This window comes from Neopelma chrysocephalum, unplaced genomic scaffold (assembly GCF_003984885.1).
Source record: "Neopelma chrysocephalum unplaced genomic scaffold, ASM398488v2 Primary Assembly neopelma1_88, whole genome shotgun sequence".
In the NCBI taxonomy this organism is placed as follows: Eukaryota; Metazoa; Chordata; class Aves; order Passeriformes; family Pipridae; genus Neopelma; species Neopelma chrysocephalum.
This window is the reverse complement of record NW_020897750.1, coordinates 2,312,111-2,337,389: the sequence shown is the minus strand read 5'-3', so window position 1 is coordinate 2,337,389 and position 25,279 is coordinate 2,312,111. Positions and strand designations below refer to the sequence as shown.

At 37.8% G+C, this 25,279-nt stretch overlaps 2 protein-coding genes across 2 annotated transcripts in view; one reads left to right on the top strand and one right to left on the bottom strand.

Moving 5' to 3' along the window:
- Positions 1-25,279, bottom strand: part of TTC29 (tetratricopeptide repeat domain 29) — a 381,566-nt gene that overhangs the window by 324,089 nt on the left and 32,198 nt on the right. The window lies entirely within an intron of this gene.
- EDNRA (endothelin receptor type A) overlaps positions 5,386-25,279 on the top strand; it is a 30,634-nt gene continuing 10,740 nt past the window's right edge. Inside the window, exons 1-3 of the mRNA XM_027692741.1 lie at positions 5,386-5,577; positions 8,445-8,930; positions 21,495-21,622. Of these exons, the coding sequence (XP_027548542.1) occupies positions 8,529-8,930; positions 21,495-21,622 (530 nt within the window). The 5' untranslated portion in view covers positions 5,386-5,577; positions 8,445-8,528. The remainder of the gene's footprint in view (positions 5,578-8,444; positions 8,931-21,494; positions 21,623-25,279) is intronic.

The following is a 25,279-nucleotide window of genomic DNA, read 5'->3' as shown; positions in this document are numbered from 1 at the left end:
TTTTAATTTGTCTTGATATCTGTTTTTCCTTCCTCCAGTTTTTTCTTTAGTGTGCTTATAACCTCTCAATGCATAATTTCACTCATTGCATGATATGTCACAGGCATCTTCTGTGACATATTGCTATTTTATTGTTCTTTATGTATGTATTTTACTGCATATTTAGGGGTTTATGTAAAAATATTTTTATGTGTTACCATTAAACACTGGTCTTTTTGGAGCAGGTTGAACTCCCTTAGCTCACAGCTAGTTTCAGGGTTGTCTGAAACAATGGGGATGAAGAATGAGAACAGATGAATATCCCCAAATGCTCCCTACAGTCAATTGTTTTGCTGTCTTTGCCCCAAAAGAGAAGAAGAAAATAATTTCTTCATAGAGCTAACATAAAAAACATACATATTTGATAAATATTTCAATAAACATCACACATTATCCTTTTGGACAATATCCAACTTGCCACAGAATATTAACTTACAAGTACTCCTCTTTTTTTTCTTTTTTTTTTAGTTCACTCTCAATTCAGTTTCCAACATAAACAACACAACTTGAAGAATTTTGGACACCATAATTCTAGAGCTAAAGTCAAAATACTCTCGACATAATGGAAGTTTCATCTGAATTGCAGAATCCCAGAACTGCAGACTTTTGATATTGGAAGGGATCCCTAGAAACATCTCCTCAGAGCCCAGCTACCCACAGCAGGTTATGCGGGACTGTGTCCAGATGGGTTTGAATATCTCCAAGGATGGACAAGGATGCCCAAGCTCTCAGGGCAGCCTGTTTCACTCTTTGATCATCCTTACAGTGAAAATAGTTTTTCCTATGATTAAATTTAATTTCTTTTATTTCAGTTTGTGTCCTTAGCCTCCTCTTCTGTCACTGAGCACCCTGGAGAAGAATCTGATTCGCTCTTCTTTACCGCCTCCCACCAGGTGTTCGTACACACTGCTAAGATCCAGCCTATGCCTTCTCTTCTCAAGGCTGAACAGTCCCAGCTTTCTCAGCCTCTCCTCATATTACAGATGCTCAAACACCTGAATCATCTTTGTAGCCCTTTCTTTGACTTGCTCCATGTCTCTAAGTCCATGTTTGTCTTGGCACAGCACTCCAGATGTGTCTCATCAGTGCTGAGTAGAGGTGCAGGGTCACCTCGTTTGACCTGCTGGCAATACTCTGCCTCATGCAGCTGCAGATCACACGGTCCTCTTTTGCTGCAAGGGTACATTGCTGGTTCATGGACAACTTATTGTCCACCAGGAAATCCAGGTCCTTTTCTCCCAGCTCCTTTCCATGAGTGGCCTTTCCATGAGTAGCCTTGCAATGACATTGGCCAACTCCCTCAGCACTCGTGGGTGCACTCCTAGCAGGTTCTATGAGCAAGAACTTGAAAATTAGGGTTTCCAACTATGGAAATGGAGAACAACAACATTGCTTCTCCCAGAAAAGCTTTCCTGAAATGTTCTTAGTGTATTGCATTTAACACAGTAGACAAATGCTCCCCAGAGGAGGCTAAAATGCTCAGTTATTGAAGGGAATTAACAATACGTTGTTATTTCTCCAATCTGCACACTAAAGGACCAGGAAGGTCACGTCCTACACAAACATTTCCATTGAGATTCTGCAAAATCTATAGACACCCAATCCACAGTTCCTGACTAATATTCCCATTTGGGGTGCAATAGCTCCTGCAGTTGCTCCTATGTTAAATGTTTGCACCGTGGTCAATTTTGTCCTTTAAACTTTAAACTTTTTTTCCCTTGTGATTCTATCACAGCTTCCAGTTTCTAATTCCCATAGTCCAGAGGCAGGAATATTTCAGTGGTTTTAATACAAATACATTTCCAATTATTAGAATAAACTAATACAAAAGTATTCTCGCTATAATTCTCTTTGAATTGTTAATTCATATTGTAAAATGCAGACATTTCCACTAACATGAAGGAAACAGAAAAGAGACCAAGAAAGGGGAAAAAGAGAGATGGGGGGAGGAAAGGAGTGAGGAAGGAGGAAGGAGAAAGATAACTTTGCCAGAAGAGGGATTTATTTGTGCTAAGCATATAAAGAGAGTTATAGATATGCCATTAGTAGACATACAATTTAAATAAAGCAGTTACTGGGAAAACAGAAATGCTATGTAACAGAAGCAAATAACTGGTTTAATGATCACTGGAAATTATGAACCCTGAGTTTCAATGAATTTATCTTTTCTGGTAGGTACTCCTTAGCTGAATTATCCTAAAGTCACTACACAGGTGCATCTCTTGTTGAAGAACAGATAATCTACACAAGATAGAAATATTGTCTATGCTTTGGATGATTTGTCTCTTTCACAAAATCACAGAATATGCTGAGTTGGAAGAGACCCACAAGGATCATCAAGTCCAACCCTTAGCCCTGCACAGCACCATCCCCAAGAGTCACACCATGAGCCTTTTGCTCAATGAGATGAACTTCTGACTGAACCAGTGGTAGTAAAAGTTGAGAAACCTGCCCAACAAGTGTTTTTCAAACTAGCATTTTACTATGAGAAGTTTTGGATTTACCAAGTTCTTACTCGCTAAATCTAGATATTGAATTGAAAGTGAAACAGTTAATCACAGAATCACAAAATACGCCAAACTGGAAGGGACCCACAAGGATCATCCAGTCCAATTGTTCTTTGTATTGTTTCTTATAAAAACTATATCAGAAATCTAGTGGAACTGGCTGCCTGTGAAAATGCCAATTATGGACAATGTCTGGTTTTGATTTTGGTCATTTGAATCTCAGGAATGAAATTTAGGACTCCATGAGCTGATGAACATATGTTCTTAGTTCATACCAAATCTGAGGACGTAAGTGGCTTAACGGGTAATACATTCACTAAACGTCCATTTCAATCCAATAAAATTAACTCCTTCAGACATTCCTGATCCTCTGCTATTGCTTCTTAGGTAGTTGTATAAAAGGCACTGCAGCTTTGGTTTAAATAGGCTAGTAACACCTGCAATAAAGTATGCTTTTCTAATAGCTGAAGGCTCCAGGAAAATTACCAGCTTTACAAAATGCTGATAGCCTTCTTGACTCCAGCTGCAAAATCCAGGTATCCTTAAAACCGAAGTATAATGGGTTATGTTGTAATGAGATGAATGTTACCCTTACTCTGAATCTGTGAAGTTATGCAAGACAAGCTAAGTAGTTTGCTGAAGACACAGAACAGAAGAGGTCAGACAAAACACTTTCACTGTGCTAAAACTGGTAGACAGAGTCCTCAGACAAGAACTCTTCCAAAAAAGCATGTACACAAGGGATAGCAGTCGTACAGTGATGGTGAAAGTGTCCCTAATAGCTGAAAACATTTTGGTGTAAAGAACTGTATTTTATTTTACTTTTCTTAGTAGCTGAGATCAGCTGGATTTGCAACTGCAGTTTCTGCATAATTCATCCATGAAAACTTCCTTTTCTGTGTTACTTTCCTGAACACAGTAAAAAACCCCTAGCAGGAACAATTAGATATAATTTTTGAATTTAACTTAGTTTAAGATAAGAATTCAACTCAGCTTTAGACACCTAAAAGATTAAAGGCAGAACAAAGGTCCAATTAAAAAATAAGCAACAGGTAATAATAATAAAGAACATAGAACTGAGCAATTCGGTAATTTCTAATAATTAATACTACTTATTTGGTTTGAAATAATAAAAGCATTCACAATTGTAACAAAGGCTCTCTTGAAATAGATTTTTAACAGCATTAGTAAATTTGATTATTTCTTTGAATATATTCCTTTTAAAAGTAAATATAATTATGTATGGAATATGAATTGGAAGAACAAAAGTGTGTTTGAATGAGATCAGAAATACAAATTTTCTTTCTTTTTGGTTTGTTCTTTTTATTTTTACAACTCTAGTTGTTTAGAAATGAAGGTCAAATGATCCCAGGAAAGGAACTGGGTCTTAACAATGTTTAGAGAACGCACAAGAGATTTAAGAATTGTATTCAATAAAGTAATTCATAAAGTCCACGTGGTCTTTAACTACACCCTTGCCAGCTCTTCAACAGTTTTTCCAACAAGTTACCATATAGATGATTCTTGACAAAGCAAATCATTAATACTACACACATCTATGACCAAAATGTAAAGGATTCAAATTACTTTTACTAGTATATGGACAATTTAGTGGCTTATCGGCATTTATACAACTTCAGGGTAACTTGAGATTTTGAACTAAACGTTTCTACCCAATTTGCAAACAGTAGGCTCTTTGTGATTCCCAGCCTGAACATATACATTCCTTCAAAGATCTTGTGTTTTGACACTTCATTTAACTGAGATGACTTTCTAGAAGTAATAAAGTATTGCTATTCCAGTCGATCCAGATGCTGGTTTTTCCTGTACATGATTTATCAGATGATGTTAAACATACTACGGAAGCATTCTTTTAACTAAGTATGCAAAACCGATAGTTCAAAACAATTTCTTACATGATTAATGCCAGAGATTTTAATTCTGCAGGCCACCAGCACCTCGTTCTCTATTGTTCCTTTGTCTGCTTTTACTGTTTTAGCACTACATATTTTTATATCTTATTTAGGAAGACTGCCTTTTTGTATTCAAAAGAAGCCCATATATGTTTAGAAAATAATTTCTGTGGTTCAGACAGATGGAAACTAGCCAGGAAATGAGAAACCTGGAATGATTCAACAAGGGACTCAAAATTTCTTAAACTTGCTACCATGAAGGGATTTTGAAACTCTTTCCATTACAAGCTGCTCCCTGTGATACACTGGTATTTCTTTCATCATGAGAAAACATCCTTAACTATAAAAGAGCTTTCCACTTTTTCTGCACAAGTTTTTTCACACCACTACCTTGACAGAAGAACAGTGACAGGAAACATAGGAATGACAGAAAATGCCACACTCTTATTATCATCGTAAACAAGACTAAGAGGTATTAGCAAGGTGTTTCCCGGATGGATCAAAGAAATTTTCATTCAGGAACAGTCTCTGTTCATGAATCCAGCATTTTGGAAATTCTCACACATAGAGTTTTACTGATTGTCTCAGAAAGAGACTCTGATCCTGGCCAAACCTGAGGGAAATGCAAAGCAAAAATGGTATATTTCATCAGCGGATTTTTCCCACCGTTTTGCTCTCGGCTCCTCTGCCGTCTGATGGGATCAGATACAGAACCTGTCTGAGAATCCTGTGTGCTATTGGCAGGCAGCTACAGGAGTGGATTCCCAAGGCTGTGTCTTAGATGAGTCCAGCAAAGTAGTTTTGCTCAGTTTCAGCCAGGAAATAGTTAAAAGAGCACAGCGTTCCCTTGTGCCCGGGAGGCAGCCTTTGTGTTTAACATTGGCAGGGGCTCAGTTCGGGCTGGAGGTTTGTTTTAATTGGGGGAGGGGGCAGAAAAGAGGGGACGCTCCGACTTCTTCAGTCTGTCTCTTTCTTTCACTGATTTAGCGGAGGTGGAGATTTTCAATCCCACCCAGTCAGACGCAGGCAGGAGGATCTGGTAAGACTATCCCAGGAAAAGCCACTCGGAGGAAATTCTCGGCGGCAGCGGCGGCGGCGGCAGCAGCCCCAGCATGAGGGTGAGCCTGGCGGGGAGGCGCGGCGGGGGGAAGTGCGCGGGATGCTGCGGGAGCCCGAGCCCGCCCCGGGAACAGCCCGGCCCCGACCGCGGGTACCGCTCGGAAACGCCCCAGAGAGGGATTCGGTGACGGCCGTGCATCTCTGTGTGCGTGTGTGAGAGCGGGGTGTGTGAGAGAGAGAGTGAGACAGAACACGAGACAGGCACAAGGCAGCTCGGGGTGACTGTTATTAAATAAAGTTTAACAATATATAGCTCTTGCCAGAGACTCGCTATGTAAGCTGCAGGGGAGGTAGCGCTGATTAGCCAAGTGCACGTCGGAATTGATCCTTTCATAGTGGCACAGGGAGCGCGTTTCCTTTGGCGGTACCGGAGGAGCAGCGGGAGCCTCCCCGGCAGCGCGGAGCGCTCCTGCCTGTGTCGGGCTGGGAACAGCCCGGAGGAGTCCCCCTTGTTCCCTTCAGTGCTTTCCTGCCCTGCTTCAGTTCGTTTGCTGCCGTTCACATCTCAGCTGCCTTCAGGCTGATCCATCACTGATAACGTTTTAGCTCATCTTTAATACTTGGAACAATTCCGTTTCCACTGGTATGATCTCTCCTTGGCGAACCTCGGCATGGGAATTTTTCTGGCTTGTTACCCCAGGCAAGTCAGGAATTTCGTTCTCTGCATCAGCGGCTGGTTCTGCAGCGCTGTAGGAGCACAGGCACAGCACATGCCTGTGGACCCCAGATTAACACAGCAACCTCACATGCTCCAGGCTGCATGTGAAGGGCAATACTAGATGACCTTATTGGAAAAAGTCATCACAGATCCTAGGATGTCACTCATATGAGGCAGTTCATGTCATCTTCTGTAACAAGACAAATACTTTGAAAATATGCACAGAGGAATGAAGGACTGCCAGGAATCCGTAAAAAAAACATCTCTAGAAGTTTGTATATTAAAAACTTTTTAGTTTTGCTTCTTAGGGAAAAGTTTCTTCCAGGAGAGGGAAGAGATGGTAAATGTCAATTCTGTTCCAAGCTTTGCATGCTGGCTGCATGATTGCCATGCCACCACCATGTTCATAGAATACATACATCCCATTTTCACAAGAAAACTACATTAATTAAGGAGGATAATAATATAACTACTGAAACATAGGGCTGTGGGTTCTGTTCATAGCAGTATCGCATTTACTGGGGAAAGTCATTTAATAGTGATACAGTTTTCCCATTTGCAAATTGAGGAACCATTGTCACAGTAAATAGTACAAGTGTTAATACTTGCCTGAAAACAGTTACAGTCAAATATCTCTGTTGGTTTTGATTTAGAAACCTAAAGTGAATGCATTTGCATCGTGCAAACTGCTGCTGACTGTCCTGGGATACTGTTATATCCAGCATTTAATAAAGAAGGATTTACTATTTAAGACATTCACCTCTAAAATCAAGTCCATAGGAACTAATGGTTGGTCAGATCCTCATCTCGAATACACCAATATAAGGACTGTAAACATGGAGCCCTGCTCTGTGAGGGATAACACTCTACATGCCAGACAGGAATACTCTGGTTAACATGGCATTTGGTGCTGTATATAGGTACACACACACTTCACAGACCACACACAACAGAAGCCTCAATAGTAGTAAATATTTATACTGTGCCTGCTCCAGAAGTAATATCAGTAAATCATCTCCCTCCTTCTTTGGTAAATTTCTTGCTATAAACTCTGACTTAACAGCCCCATAGGGAATGGAATTAGGATTCATTTATTTAAAAGGATCCTTCCAAATACTTCATGTGAGTCCCTAGAAATCAGAAAGTTATAAATACTTTATTTTCTGCTCTTCTTTTGTCAACAGCACTTTGCCTTGTTTTGCAGACATAAGCCATGTAAAAAAAAAATCTTTATCTTATATTAAACTTAGGCTTCAAGGAAATGGACTTGAGGGGTGTCCTTGGTTTCACTGGAGGTGTGGTATCTATACCCACTGTGGCAGGGGTTACACACAGGCAGTCCCACTTACTGGTACAGAACGCTATGATGCTTCCTTTCCTAACTGGAAGTGTCATGACTTGTTGCTTAGAATACTAAATCAGCATTTTTTATCTTTAAAAGAGCTTAAATTTTTATAATTAGCTTCACTGTGGCTAAGTACTGCACATGAGTTGCAATGACATTCAGGAACCAAGTGACATAGAAGTTTGAAGGGCTTTTCCTGGCCAGAGGTCTACCTACACTAGGTAGACCTAGACCTAGACTGTAAAAGTCTTCCTCCTAATGTTTAGGGACTTTGGATCTGGTTAAAAATTTGATTTGAAATCCATGTATTTTCAGTCTTCATTTGAAATCCAGTCAATAAATCAGATAACAATAAATTAAGGCTAATTGTTGCAATATATCAAAAATACTGAGAAAATTAACAGATTTGCTACCTTTAACTATTGATGCATTGCTGTTACCCTACTTTTTCAAATATAAAAGAATATCTTCTTATTTTATCTAAAATATTATTCAACAGTCTCCAAGATAGGTTGACTTTTCTTGCAAGACAGTATTTTAAAACTGAATTTCATCCATCTTATTTTTTCCATCCATATACAAATTCTGCATCAAGCTAAAAGGGTTTTGTAGAATCTTATTTGCATAAGCTATCTATTACTTGGGAATTTTTTGTGTTTGCCTTTTGTCAGACAGTTAATGGAGGTAATCTAGATTTCAGAGTAGTGCAGTTAGTATAAACAGGTGTTTATATGTATTAGCTGCAGAGACTGAATATTCAAATACCCTTCCTAAGTGTGAAACAGGGTGTGTTAGTCTACCTGTTGTATTTATTCTGTGTTTCCTTTTTCTTTCCTATTTTTGCTTACTATTTCTCTTTGCAGGTGAAGAAGTGAAAAGTATCTCTCTGAAATACTGAAAAAAAAACTCCAAAACCCTGTCTGAATTCGCTCCTTGGGGACTTCAGGATGGAAGCCTTGTGTTTAAGAGTTTCCTTGCTGCTGCTGGTTCCGGGATTTGTCCTCAGTGACAGCTCTGACAGATACGATGCCAATCGGAGTGACTTGGAAAACCACCTTTCCACTTTCTCAGGGATCGAATCCAGCTTACTCCTCACCACCATGCAGCCCCCCGTGTCCAACCAAACTGTCAAATGCTCCCAGCAGACCAAGATCGCCGAAACTTTTAAATACATTAACACAGTGGTATCTTGTGCTATTTTCATCGTTGGAATGGTTGGGAATGCAACTCTGCTGAGGATCATTTACCAGAACAAGTGTATGAGGAATGGCCCGAATGCACTGATAGCCAGTCTGGCACTGGGAGACCTTATCTACATTGTCATTGATATCCCTATCATTGTGTACAAGGTAGGACACCACACCGATGCACTCTAAATGCACTTTCCTTACAAGCGCACTGTCTGTTCTCTGTGGTTACTTCTCTGTCTGTTTGCTGTCCTTTTGTCAATGAATAGTGCACTTAAGAGAAAATACAACTCCTTTTTGTTCTGCAACAAAAAACCTTGCTCTCGGGTCTCACCTCCATCAAGAAAAAGTGTATCTCCCGTTAAAGATGATGTAACTCTTAGTTCTTAACCCAAGTGTGGCCTTGGGCATTTCAGAGGAGCTCTTCATTTATTGTAGCTACTAGAGCAAGCAGAAGAATTTATAAGGGAAGACTTTTTATAAACTGTTCTCCTCCTTGATGGACTAGTTGCTATTTTTGGAATACCCTACCCTTACTTTATATTTTGACAGAAAATACTCCCTGTGATATGCAGGCTTCGTGTTAAGGCTTTGCAGAGAGAGATTATGTCAGCTAAGTTGAGCCTTAAGGTTTTCATTTAATAGTCATTAATAGCAGATTCTCAGAATTATTCCAGAGTTAGTAAAATCAATTATATCACAGACCATTTTTGAAACACTAAATTTCATCTGGGTTTGTCAAAGTATAAAAAGGCTCCTTAGCAATTCTTTTATCTGGTAGGAATTTATCCTGTCCCAGTTTTTTGATTTTCCATTTTAATTAAACAAAACCATAAAGAAGTGCTTTTTCTGATGCCATATTTGTTTACTAATATAATTCAAGCCAGGACATGCTTGAATAAACAGAACTAAGCCCTTTTTTTAATACAGTTTACTCATATTAGCTTATCTTAGAAAACCATCAAAGAATGTTGTAAGCTTGTATCTGTCTCTTTGTGGATTGTACACAGGTGCATAGCTGATAGGATATTAGACTTCTTTCTTTTCTCAGCAAAAACATAATGTCCTTCTGTCAGTAAATAGAACACTAAGTATTATAATTTTTAAAAAATGTTCTTCTTGGCCCTCAGTGATTCTAAAGACTTATCTTTTATTTACATAGGCTTTAAATGAAACACTTTAATGCATAATTTTATAATAACTGGTGTCCTGTGGTTTCAAATTGGATTTTAAAATTTAAGAAACAGTGATGAATTTTTCACATGTATAACTATTGACATAATAACTGTGTTATAACACAGGTATTCATAAGACAAGATCATAAAATTTGAATTAATTAATGGATCAAAAATATCTATATGTGCATATATTACATTTATACAGAGGCATATTATCTATGGTAAAATGCAGCACCTGGTTCTGATCTTCCAGTACTATAAATTACAGATAAGTCATTTAACTCTATCTGGTTTTAATATAATATGAATTTGAAACTAGGATAATGACTATCAATACTAGTGTATGCGTTTTAATGGAAATTCAAGTTTACACTTTTCAATATTCCACCTGGAAAATTAAATTATCATAAATTGTTGATGAGATAGCAGGTATCCGTAGAGTATTTTGAATTAAGTAGTTGATGAGAAAGACTAGTGTCTGCCTGATTAGAGATTCACCCATCTTCCATAGCTGTGGGAATGCCTAATGGGACATGGGATTGGGATTCTCACCTGGACTCATCGCCTACACAAGGCCAGGCTGGATGGGCTTTGAGCAGCCTGGTCTAGTGGGAGGTGCCACTGCCCATGGCAGAGGGGCTGGAACTCAATGATCTTTCAGGTTTCTTCCAACCAAACTGTTCTATGATTCCATGACTCTATGACTGCACCTCCCAACATGCATCACAGCTTCCTCCCTGGTAAATTTATCCTTGTATGTTAATGGATAATTGCTAAGGCAGTATTCTTACTTCTTGTGGTATACACGACAGTAAATTTTAAGGAAAAATGGCATGAGTTCTTTTCAGAGCCGAGTATGGGCAAGAACAAATATATTTATTACCCAACTTTTTCTAACCTTTCAAGAGCTCTGCTGCTTTTTTCACAAAGAGGAATGGAAAGCTGGAATTAATTTTGCATTTCAGAATTGCCTTTTGCTGGTCTTCTGAAAATTCTTTGGAAGTTTAGTTAAAAGTAACGAACAATACTTTTTATATTCCCTTTATCATTTTGCAATACAATTTTTCTATTAATTTTCTGGCACTTCTCTGGCATTCCACAGGTTCACCTGCCTTGCTGTATCTTATATGACGAGCTGAACTGTGGCCCTGAATAGCTCCATACAAATCAAATTTCCTCAGCCTATATGAAAATTCATTTCTGTGCTGCAGAGAAGTATTTGATAAATAAAGGCTGTGAACAAAACTGCAGCCCTTGACATCAAGGTCTGCCAATTCCCACATGTAAGAAGGAAGAACTAAAATCACATTTAAAGCATAATTCTATCTTATAAGGATATTTTTTAGTGCTTGAACCTTCAAAATAAATTACTTTAAAATTACCATATAGAACCACCTTGTTGTGTAAGGTTAGCTGCAAGCATTCTGATACAGGGAAGCACTTATAGCATTTACAAAGGAGCTGTAGTACTTCTGATAAGAAATGCAATTATTTTGTATAGTCCATGTTTCATATGAACCACTCAGTAATGTGTCCGCTTACGTTAGGAGTTGATTTTAAAGTTTGTTGAATGTCATTCCTCTTTGTATCACTAGGGATCCTAAAATCTGTGTCACCTTTTAGCTCCTCTTGTTGGGTGACACTATGAAGGCTGGAAACACCACAAATGGAGAATGGAAGTGATAGTCTTTTAAGGAAAAAAAACAGTGTTTTAAATTTTGTTTAAAGTTTAAATTTTAAAGTATTTTATAAACTTACTTCTGAACTTTAAAGATTCTTTCAGCTTCAGCTAAAAGGTTCCTTAGAGTCAGCCTGATGTTGAACTATGTATTAGTACCCTATATAAAGAAGTGGCTTCAAGTACTTAATAACTTTCAGGTCAGATCTTCATTTTTAGGAGGACAAAACAGCTCTGAAATTAGAATTAGAGAAGCATTAATCTGCATATTAAAATAACAAATAGTAGAGTGTTAAGGTGGCCCATTGTATAGAACAAAATATATAATACTGTATAATTATAATTGAATATCAGAAATACATATAATCACTTTCCTGAAACATAGTGGTGGCCTTAACTATTTTGAAACTACTTTCAAAAGAGAAGTAGGTAATGTTACTGATGCTCAAATCCATTCCACAAATCCTTAGAAAGAAGCAGCTATAAGATTATAGTAATTGACAATGTAAGGTCCCAGGAGAATTAAGTCCATCATTCTACTACGCACTTACACAATTAACAAAGATGTGATGCTGGGAAAAAAGTAATTATGTAATTTATTTCAACTAAAGATGTGGTCACAGGTGTTTGACATTTTTATCTTTTCTTCACAGTACAGTAGGCACAGAAATTCCCCCCTTACTTTCTCCAATTACTGTAATTATGCAGGAGGTTCCCCCTGGCAATTTGTTCAATGGATTGAAATGTGACTAATATTCACTAGCCTGCTTTTGAAGATATTCTGGATGTATTAAAGCCCCATTATAATTAATGGGGCTAGTATGTCCACTTGTAATATCAAATCAATATTAAAAATTTTAATAAATTGAGTTTTACAGGAAGGGTGCAGGTTATGAATCCAGCCTTAATAGACCAAACTAAGATAATTTAATTTTCAATCACATATTTATAGCAGCTGGACCCAAACAGTTTCCTCTTTTCCCAAAACATGCCCATCTCACATATTCAAGATGTCAAAGCCTATAGCTCCAAATCAGTAAGAACAATTTCTTTCTGGGGAAAAGAAGAGCAGAAAAAGAATTTTTATATTTTACACTACTGTTGAGGTAGGGTTAAGGCACTGAAGAGACAGGTCCCTTTTCTAGTATTAGGTGGTATTAGCACAACTGAAAGCTGCAGCATCACCTGCGTTACCCATCACTGCCATGTGTGTTTGTAGAAAACAAGCTAAGTTCAGATGCAATGCATGAAAACTTCTCTATAGGGCTGCTTTCCCTACTAAAACTAGACTGTTTTCTGAGGCTGTGCATAGGCAGCAGCAGAATAACCATAGAAGCACCATTGTCTTGGCTGCACTAAGGTCTGGAAAGCCCTTATGGCTGTTGCTGCTGTCACTGGCTAAAGCTCAGCAGAGTGACAGTAACAACACCAGGGTTGTTGGACAGCACAGAGAACACTGTCCATAGCTCTTTCCTGAGCTTTTGGAGCTTGAAGCACTCTAGACCAAGGCTCTCGCCTTTACAACGGCAAAATTCAGTTTTAACTATGTTATTGGGAAATCTTCAGCGGTTTCTGCTTCCAGTTTTATGCACTTTAGAGAAAAATGTTTAAATTTTTATTTTTTGAAAACTGACCTACATAGGATTGACGTAAATTGCATTGCCTTAGATCATAATATGCTTACCTTCTTAAACCATGAGTTTATAAAGTAGATGAAGCCAATTAGCCAGCTTTTACCCTGTTTCTTTAAAGGTCAATAAAAACATTTTCCTAATTATTTTACTGGTATAAAGTGAAAGACATCTACCCAGAAAAAAAAAGGCAAGTGTTCACTGCCCAGACAGCTCAAGAAGATAATTTTTTTTTAATAAATTGGGGGGGATTTTGTCAATAAATTCATACTTACCTTAGATGCAACAACATCTAAATCTGAGTAGTCCACCTAGACAATGATGAATGCAAATATTTAAGGTAGCTGACAGTGAGGAAACATCTTCAGCCATTTTGTCATCACTAAGGGAAGACTTAAGAGAGGCGTTTCTAATCATGGACATTTTTCAACATCAGAGCACATGCATAAGTGTTAGATCAATGCCATCTAAACCACAAATTATTTGGCATATCTGAATACCTTTACCAACAGAATTAGTATTATACCTTAAAAGGGATAATTAAACACATTGGCACTGATCTTGTAGCTAATAGAGCAAGTGGCATCTGCAGTAGTTATAGTTTTATGCCAAAGGAGTATAAAGCCAAGCCCACAGCACACATAAAGTGCACTTAATGAAGAAATCCTCCTTTAAAACCAAAATTTCTTATATTTGCCTTGTGTATTTCTCAACGAAGTACCAACACCAGCAGGAAATTCTGAGGTCTCAGCTTAACAACCACATCCTGGCTTTCAATGGATTCTTATCAGTGATTCCAAGAAGCAACACATTGGCTGTTCCAGGGGGATGCACAAATCCATACAACCTGCTCCAAGCATGACCTGTTATTTGGGTGTGTGTCTCCAGGTAGTGTTCATACATAAAAGAAGTCTAGATTTGTAATACTGGACAGGTCTTAGAGACTCTGGGTTTAAGAGAATATTTTAGTATGTTTGCTCTCTTTATTTTTCAATCAGCTGAACTCTACAGATGAACAAGGAATTGTTTTGATTGTGCATATCCAGGGTTTACCAGTTCTGCAGTAACTTCTTAACAATCCTGTCACTCTCTTTAGCAACACACAAAAGACAAGAGAGCTGGAAGAATAACAAAAGCAATACTATGCCCAGGGATTGAAAAAAGAATTCCTTTCAACAAATCACCATGCACATGAGCACACCTTGCAGCTCATTTCCATGAAGAAGAGCAGCACAGCTTGAGAAACAGTTTACCTAAAAGGGTGGGAAGACAGCCAACACTAGGGAACAACAAAAAACTAATCCTACTTTGTAAACAGCAAAAATACCACAGGGGAGATGTCTAGAGTTGTTAGGTATGCTTTACCACTAAGTAGATTTTTGTAACAAATATAAACATTTTAACAAGAATGCAAAACTTAGCATTTATTTTTTTACCAGTTAGTTGAGACTGAGTGTTTCAACTGGAATTTGTTGAAGGGCATCTATTTTCTTACTCTTCAGGATCTCTTGAAGTATAAACTATTTTCTCTTGTGTAAGAACTATACATTCCCTTCCATAGCTGCCTAACCAGGAGAAAAAGCATTCAGTAAATGGCATGAGACCCTCTGCTACCTCTAGCTTTACTCAGCTGGGCTAAGATGAGCAAAACAGTAGAAAAAGCTGTGGTAGGGCAATTCAGAGTAAAAAAATGTCTTAGATGGTTCTTGTTCATCCCCACATAACCTTTCTTCCTTCCAGGAAAAAAAACAGTCAGTCTTTTATCCACCCCAAGTGGAAAAAAAGACAGTTCTTGTAGTTGTAGAAAAATTAGGAATGTATTTCCCGCAAAGAAGAGTTGAAGAGATGCAGTGTGCTTTCTCTATCATGGCAGGATTGTGAATCTAAGTATAAGGAAATAAACAAATGATACCAAAGTTGGAAGAAGTTTAAACTATCATCTCACCATGATATACTCAGTATCGGTGTCATGCCCTGCATGATAAAAGCTAGCCTTGTTCTTTGTTTTCCTCTAGTCACTATCCTTCCAAAATTTGAGGTTTTTCACTTCAGCAGTGAGAAGGAATACTTAGAGACAGGTTGTGTTATCTCTCCACCCTTACAGCTCTTCCTCTTTGCAGCAAAGTGGTAGAGAACAGCTGAGTTACATAAATGGGATGAGCAAGCTTGGTTCCCAAGCAAGAAATGAGAGATGCAATTCTCTCCTGGATATATGGTTCTAGGAATAAGATAAAGGCTTGAGAACATGCAGTGAATTCTTGTGCTATGATCTTTCATGAGGACAGAAGGGTTCTGTTTGAGTCACCACATTCAAAATACCACAGCAGAAGACTCAATACACCCTTATTCCTACGCTAAACAGTCTTACAGATCAGGAATAGGAGAGAAACTTCAGCCAGAATCATCAGCTTTTGTCAGACAGCTCAGTGGTATAGACCTTAAACACTCCTGTGTTCAATCAGATTTCAGCTGGATTCACCCAAAACACCAGGGATTCTGTTTGGCCCATGCCTTAAGCAGACAAGGGCATATACAATTGTAGAACACAATTTCAGACAGAGCTTTATCAAGTCAGCTCAACGACTCCTATAGGAAACTAGCCTTTAAAAAAACAATGGGAAAACAAAAACCAACAACAAAAGCCAAATGTGTTGATTAAAAAGAAAAACAGAGGAATTTCTCTTGTCTTTCATTCCAGACTATGTGACAAAGAAAGAAAATCACCACAGACTACACTGGTTTTCAGCATCCCTGGTTAGGAGGTGCTGGTCAGTTATATAACTAGATTTTATCTGTACAGACAGAAATCTGCTGGTTTGGTCCCTTTTTCCATTACTGCACAAGTGTAACTTAAGTCACAGAATAAAGAAGTTATTTCTGTTTTTCCTGCTGAAGACAGAGCAGAAATTGGCTTCCAGGGTTGTGCCAGAGTTGTTCCCTCAGTATCACTGAACATTTAAATGCCATGAAACTCAGGAGAGTATCCTGCATGTGGGCAGCATGAGGGGCAAGTACTACCTTGTCTACTTGCATGAGGGGCAAGTGCTTCAGTCTCTGGGAAGCAGATCTTGTGTGTCAGCACAACAATGGCCCCAAGTGGATATAGGAAGAGAAAGTCTCTAGAGCACTAGGATGAGATGAGAGCAGGAAAGGGCAGGTATGAAACCTTTGCTTCCATCCTCAACACCATGAGGCAAAGGGCGAGGACCTCCTGACCTGTACTTGTTGAACCAAAGCAGTTTCATAGAGCAGCTCAGAGCTGGTTCATATCTAGCACCTAAACCAGTCCATCTATTTTGGGCTGAGCCCCAGGGTCACCATCTGCCTGTAAACACACAGGATAGATAAACACTGTGGATGCACATGAGCATATTCTGGTGAATACTCATGTGCTGGGGTTACAACATTCTCTCTTTTAGACTATCTATAAATTGCTGGGGATGCACAGTGGGACTTCATGTTTTGTACATCAGCTACCATACTGATGGGGGTTAGAAAATAGCAGCAGCAGTAGAATAAAATCAACTGAGTGACATTTAAAAATCATTGCAAAGGAATGTTCTCAGTGCTGATGTCTTGTTTGTTACAAGCTGCAGTGTCAGGGCAGAGAGGCCTTATAAAGCAGCAGAGAAGGGGGGATGCTCAAGGAAGCTGTGGCTGTCTGCTCACTTTGCTGAGCTTTTTAAGACCAGCAGTAGAATCTCGAAATCTCGTTTTCCAATTTCAGTGGAAAAATACATGTTGACTACGTTCTTTTCTCAGGAATTGCACCACAGTATGAAATACTTCGAAGTGGCAAACTGCACAAGGGAAAACGTGCATTTCCTTTGCCGCATGTCTTGTTTTGAAACCTCAGAGATTTTGTAACTCTGGGTTTGCAAAAGCACAATCCATTTGACCAGCTCGTGAAGAACTGGGATACAAGTTAGGATAATCAGTCTGATTTCTCCTATCCCAGTACCTTGAGAGAAAATGTAATTTACTAACATTTTATAATCATTTTGTTTGAATATTAAAATATGCAAAAGCATTTGAAGAGCAGAGCCTGTAGTTCCAGTTCTTATATTGTGCCTAAGTAAATCAGGACTAGTTCAATTAAATTCCTGGGCCCATTTTTTAATACAAAATACATGTGTTATTTCCCTCTGAAGTTTCTACACCATGTCAGGGCAGAACAGAGGGCACTCGACTTGTTTTGATGTAAAAATTAGTAAAACCAAAGACAGGATCAGATTTGCTGACTAAAAATATCTACAGAAGAAAAAAACTGGCACCTGATCCAAGAGGAAGTAATGAATGCATAGCTAATGTGGAGTGATAATGGAGTACACCCACAGAAATGATTGCAAAGTGAATCTTATGAAAAAAGGTAATTCTGATCCCAGGGATTTTGATTAAAATCAACTTGAAAAGAATGTCTAATGATTTGGTACTGATATTACTTCAATTAGTGGAAAGTGTAAGAAACAAAAGGAATGAAACACTTTTAATCTCAAAAAAGGAGAGCTTCCTGGGGTGTGGGGAAGAAGCATACATGCTGGAACCATGATAAGGCTTCCCTGTGATGAGTAATGAGTTAGTGAACCTTTTTCAAGTACAACACTTTTCTTTTTGAAGCTAATGTTTGCCTTGTAGTAACAGAGTTTCACAGTCACTACAAAGTGCTTGTTCATTTCCATTGCTGGGCATACTCTACAGCCACGCTCAGTGCACCGAAATGAATAGGTGGCTACCTTTCAGTTGCCTTTTTAAAGTGTGATCTATAATGATAAATGACTTTTGAGGCTCTGCTCGGCACAGGGGATTGACAGAAGGCTGCTAGAGTTGCTTTTCCCTGGCACTGCCGTTTATAATTTAGCTTTCATTCAGTGGTGCCTGAGAATTATTCTGATTTTACCCAAACTCGGACAAGAGTCTGGAGCTGAAATTCCACGTCATTACAGCTGGTTGAATTACCATTTGTTCTGATCATCCCTTCTTTTTGCAACATTTTTTTCTGCAGCTCTACATAAACTAAAGCTTCATACACGAGTTCTAGGCAAAAGGCAAAAATATGCCCTGCAAACATTTGTTATACTATTGCAAACATATCTAGAAAATAATTCTTCTGGAGCTTTCACTGTATTTCATTCAGTCTATAATTAAAGCATCCAGTCTATAAATACAGATAAAAACAGAGGAACTAATCAAGAGCTTGCAGACATCAACTTATCACCTTTGTTACTGAAGGTACTAACTACAGTTAAATCACCAGTCCTAGTGATTCATTTCCTAACCTTCTGGCAAAAGGGGGATTTGCTTTCATCAAATATTATTGTCCTAAACTGGGAAACCATTACAAAGGTGCTTGCAGTTTCTCTGCTGTGGGCTTGGTAAATAAGATATTCATCTCCCCTTGGAGGTGAGAGCTCTCAATATGCCAGAGAACACATACCAACATAGAGTAACAGAACAAGAGCAAATGGAACCACATGTGTAGGATATTCTAGCACTCAAAAAACAGGAAGTAGATAAACAGGGATTGATCCTATAGCTTATGTTGAGAAATCTCATTTTACTATTCAGCTGGAGAGAAAAAGTAATCCAGATAACAGATAACATCTTTCCTGTTCAACAAGCAGTAGCACACATAGGTTTGCTTCACAGGATTAGCACCTCATTGGCTGAAAGCTGTGAATTGCTAAAATCTTTCTTGAAATACAAGTTATCAAATGTATTAATATGGTCCTAGAGAGACACGTGCAATGTGTAGTACATAGCTGCTTCCAGCAGTTTTTGAGGTATCATTTGGGGAAAAAAAACACAAGTAATTCAGCACTGTGATGAACAGCTATAAAATAGAAGGGATGTGAAAAAGCCAGGGTAGGACTATAAGAAGAAGATGAATTCCTACAAATCTGGCATTCTGTGATAAACACCCTGTACTCTACAGCAAAGTACTAAACTTTGGAAAACTCGTGCTATGAAAAAACAGAAAGGTAACTCCTACCTTAACTGAGATAAAGATAGATGTGAATTTGAACGTCCCATAGTTAATATTTACATTACTAAAGGTAGTGATTATTACTATGTTTCAATTTAACATTAAATTAAATAGATAAAATGTTTACTTTGCATTCTTTAATCCTGAGCTACAACCAAAATTTGCTTTTCTAATTCTGTAGACAGAATCCACCCACTTTTACTAAATGAGTGTGTTCCAGAGCCTAAGTTTCTACTGAAAAAAAATTTCTAGTCCTTGTGGTTGCAAAGCTAACTCTCAAAACATGAACTGCCTGTAAGCAGAGAAGTCTTCCCAAGATGAAGAGGGACTGGCAGAACAGGTCTGCAAGAAAGTAAACTCTAGAAATAACAATTTTGGTTTAATCATATTCCACATTGTTTGGTTTCAACCATAAAAATATTAAAAACATGATTCACATTGAAAAAACACAACTGATTTTTGCATGCATCAGTCCTCCAGCACTTTTGTGCAGATGAAAGTATGGTTCCTTGTTCTCTCCTTTCCATGTTGCACTCTTGCCCAGGGGCAGCAAGATTGTGCCACATTGCACAAACTGTATTTATTGGAATGGTTGTTGTGCCACCAGTTTATCTTCATCTGATTCACTTGAAAATAAAACTGCTGTGAAGCTTAAATCAATTTTAGTTCCACAAACAGTCCCAAGTCTGGATTCAACAGTCTTCAACAATTCAGCAAAATCAGGTTTTAAAAGCTTTGGATAAGCTTGTGTTTTGCTTATAATTGTTATTCCTTAGTGTATCCTTTGCTGTCTTTCTCTGAAGCAAATAAAAATATCTTCAAATTTGACAGTACCATCAAAATATTCTGTGTTCTACCCTTCATTCAGTAAGGTTTAATGTAAATCCAATGACTGCATGGTATAAATAGTCAATCATCCAGCAAGTCAATTATTATTTGTTGCTGCCTTTAAAAATGTGCCCCCCGGCTATATAGGGGATACGACATCCACTAGGATGCTGATGAAAAGTTGATGTGCCCAACTTTGATGTTGTCAAAGTTATGTATCTGGCTCAAACATTTAATATTTTCATTTCATATCTTATGATTTCTATTCACAACCATTTTAATAGAAGTTGGTAAGAGCATAAGAACTGCTGTGCCATATAATACAAGGAATTCATCTGACCTCTTATCCTGTATCTTACTGAGAAAGGCTCAGACTTAGGGAAGATGAAAAAAATGGTAGTGCAAGACTGAGAAGGTTTAGTGACTTAGCTTTTCAAAAGAACTATTCACAGTGGCTGAAACATCCCTTACATGAGTGGAAATAGCTAAATTAGGGCTCAGTACTTTGTATGGACTCAATAATTTTTCATTTATTACACTTACTTACATTGAATGTAATCTGCCAATTTACTGTCACCACCAGTAAAGGGAGATCATCTGTGACTCTGCAGCCAGTTGTAGATTTGACTATCCTGAATAATTTTTTATCCTGTATTTTGCATGTATACGTGCTATCAAAGCTTTGTTCAAAGACATGATCGAAGTTTTAATAGATATAACTAGAAATACTACTATTTATATGCTAATTCTTCACAACTCTGCACATGAATCACTGTACTCATATTTGTTATATAAATACTTCCTTGGAAATACTAATCTAAACCCCAGCCACTCACTCACATCTTTCCAATGGATGCCTTTCTGTTGCCTTGAAGTACAGCCCACATGTAGGCATGATGCTAGTCCTCTAAAACATAATATGGAACAAATTATGTATGCACAATATTTTCTTCACACATTTAAGAATCTGGCAGTGAATAGTCCTGAGCTACACAGTGGTACATTTACAATGAAAAGAATCTGCTTGCGTGCAGCATCAGAGTTTGGCTCTGAGGTATTTCCTTATGAACGCCGAGTTATGTTTTCACTGCTGGGATCTGGGACACTGTAATTGCAACCATGTATGACAGGGTTGAGCTGGATTTTCATCATTCAGTACTGGTGGATGATGCACAATAATAAAAAAACCCACCTTTTAACAATGCAAGTTACTATTACAACAAGGTCAACACCGAAGTTTAAAGTTTCACCCTCTGTGCTTCCATAGTAGCAGTTACTTTCCAGATTCACTGGGTACTAAGGATATGCTTAAGGTATGGAGAATTCAAGGTTGCAAGGGCTGTGTCTAAGACAAGAAATAACTACAAATATGACATACTTGTTAGGTTACTGTTTAAATATTCTGATTATTTCATATCTTCTGTTTAGCTCCTTGCTCAGAAGTGGCCTTTTGGAGATACGGATTTTGGACAGTTTCTTTGCAAATTCCTTCCCTTTATCCAGAAGGCATCAGTGGGGATCACAGTCCTTAACCTCTGTGCCCTTAGTGTGGACAGGTACAGTATGTTTGAATCATTTGATACTGTTCTTGCCCTTGCAGTTTTCCTAAAACTGGGAACACTCAGTATGGTCTTCTCAGCAGGCAGATTACAGCATAGATGCAATTTAGATTCTGGTTTTTGATATCCTCACTATAACAAAGCACCACATCTGTGGCTCAAAGTATAATATTAAGTCATTGGACTAATGAACTTTACAGGTTTTTAAAGGTATTTAAAAGCTCTAGTAAAGCATTATTTCAACTTCCTTTACCAGACAAAAATTTATTGGGATTTGACTCAGTATTCAGACTTCTTTCTTTCATATGAACTCATGTTTGTTTTGTATTGGAATAAGATCATAATCTTTAGTCTTAAAAATTATTTTTTCAACTCCCTGCCTATAGACCACAATTACAGGGTTTATTTTGATAACTTTTATAACTAATTGTGTTGTACTGAAAAACATGTTGGAAACTTGCTTTGATAGATTGACATTGATAGTTTGAAAATTAATGCCTCTGCTATTTTTTCTTCATACATATAATGCAATAGCAGATGAATACTTGAGTTCTGTAAAAGCTATTTTTATTGGTCTTGAGTTTACTTGGACAAGTTCTACTCCAAAATATCAGTAACTCTGGTACAGAAAATACTGTTAAAAAAATGCACTATGTGTATTAGTATAGTGATGCAAAGTTAAAAGAAACTTTAAAATTAATCTTGGTTAATTTTAAAGGTAATGTACAAGGTTTGCAACGGATGAGTCACTGACTAGTATCCATACCTGAAATACAATTCCTTACTGTATTAGTACCTCATTAGCCAAAGCCAGAAACAAAAAAATGTAACACAGGCAACTGTTTTATTTCCACCTTTGAGTCTGCAAACTATAAAAAGAATTCTATTTTTCAAACAATATCTGCCCAGCATAAAATAAAATCCCATGGACTACTCTAAGGAATAAATCATAGATCAAGCACATGAAACAGACTGTTTGTTAGATAAATTCTGACAACTGCAGTTTCTTCAGCAGATGAAGTTCTACTGGTATATACATATTCATAAATTGGAAGTAACTCAGTAACTCTTTGTATATGCATATATATATATATTTACAAGGAGTGATTTGCTAATCCTCACAACAAGCAAATGTTGTTTCCATTTGATTATAAAGTCTTGTGTGGGATCAAACTCAGACTATTTAATTTCCTCCCCCAGCTTACATGCTTTGCCAAGAACATATTCTCTATCATCTGGTGCTACTCTAGTAAATGGTTGCAGAGGATGTGTTAGAAAACAGCCAGATTCTGATATTGGCTAGCATGAATTGAATATAAGTTAAATCACCATGAAATCTGAGAGCACCTTCAACAAGTCAGATTGGGCACTGGAAGTGGCATAGTCACATCGGTACAAAATTCCACATTAGCAAATGGTTGCTTTTTAGAATGGAAAATGAGTAAATAATGGGAATGAAATAAAATTTCCATTAAATGGAAAATGAGTGTGCTGTCACAGATGGACTGTATCTGATCTACAGGTAACTTAACGTTTGCTTAAAAAAGCTCCTGAAAATATGTATTTATAATTATTTTGGGTGCCTATATATGGAATTGCATTCTACAATGCAGAAAAAGATGGAGTCAATTGGTATAATGAATTCAGAACTCCATAGCTTTGATAATTGTTGACTGTCTGTCCCTCTTGCAGACTACAACCTTAATTCAGATCAGGATTATTTTTTTCCTACAAGGACAGTTCTCTGCTTTAACTACATCCTATTTGGAGACTCCACTTATTACTACTGCCCTTCAAACAAAGTGACTTGGCCTGACAGGGTATGAAGGTTTAACTGTGCATGCCCAAGGGGAACAATGTCCACTCACATGTGGAGAGGTTTTTAAGAGGCTTTTTTTAAAAACCAGCTATTCATCCTTCAGAGGAAGCTCCCATTTGCTTCAGATGCCTCTCAGGCATTTTTAAACTCTAGATCATGGTGGTGACAACAGTGTGACTGTTTTTCTAAACAGTGCCTGACTGCAACTAAAACTAAGGATATTTTCCTTCTTGAGCTTTTACTCTTGCCTATGTCATGAGCATAATAGTTTTGATGAAGAAATTAGTTTAAGAAGAGTGAAGACATGGATCTCATTTAATGTGTATGCACCCTCTTCTTGCCTCCTCTGCGTGGCAAATTGCATAGAACAGTAATCCCAGGGTAGATACTTTCATCTGGACCAACTTCCAGCAAGTGTATGAGCTAAGTGAAGATTTTACCACTAAAACAAAACTATAAGAGTTTTATTGAATTAAGAGCTTTGCAATCAACACACTACTGCTTATCTTTAAAACGAAGAACAGCTGTGATCCCTAATAATGAAGTGGAACAGTTTGGTACTATCAAGAGTAGTGCCATTTAGGAACAGTTCTGACACTAATCTTGGCAGTGACTGCTTCTTAGATCCTTTATCTAGTCTCTGATCTTCCCTGTATGGCTTTTCACTCTTACTGTCTGATGACACTTGCAGAACAGAAACATGTTATACTAGTGGGCCACTTGAACACCTAATTCTCTAAGGTAGCTAAAAGGAACAGGAAAGCAAAAGCACCTACTGATGTTCTCAGCTCCAGACAAGATGTCCTTCTGAAAGAAATGCTTTAAGCAAATTACAGCTAGGCGGGAGTGCAAAATATTTAATTGCTTATATGTATACTGTGCATCTCTAAATAGCAGGAGGGACTGTAGAGTCCTTGAAAACCAAGTTGGAATAAGTAGCTAAGAACAGAGGAAGAGGGAGAAGAAGAAAACAGAGGAGAGAGAGTAGTTGAAGGACACAATATACTAAAGCACATGCGTGAGCAATAGAAAATGAAAAGGGGAGAAAAAAGAGGAGCCACAACATTAAACAGAGAAAAGGAAGTGACCTGAGGAAAAAGTGAATATTTTAGATAAGGTTGGAGAAAAGAGGGAAATAAACAGAAAAAAAAGAAAAGTTAGACAAATCACACACTGATTTTAGACTGAGGAATTAAATGCAATGTATTATGCATGTATTTTCTGCCAGTTCCCTCGCAGACATCCTATATTTTCCAAGTATGAGGGGAAATAAACCCTGCAGTATTTTCTCACTCGTAATTATGGGAGGTTTGTGGCTAGACAAAGATCCTATATATTACATAACTCGCAGAACACCCACTTGAAAAGTTGTACTACCACTATTTTTCAAATTACTCCTACAGCAGAGAGTAAAGAGACCAAGTAATTGCAGCTTAATATGCATTCAGCAAATTATGATCTAATTATTGAGCTTCTTACGCTTTAGCTGAAACCATTCATAAAACTATTCAGCTAATAATTCCTTATCTGATAGTTATTTGAATTGTGAACTGAAAAAAAAATTTCTAATAAAATAGATACAGCACCCAAATCCTTACTGCTGTGCATACTGATCTCCTCATGTGCAAAACAGATGTAACTCAAAAAGAACAGGTACAAAAATGCAAGAAGGGAAATAACTGGATTCACCATTTGCAACGTATTTGTTGTCACTTACATAGTTACACCAGTGACACAACACAAACTTTACATTTGCTGCTTGAAAAATATATACGGTGTACAGGTCCCTGCTTGCCAAGAGCATCAGTCAGTCAAGGATGGGACAGTACCTTGTG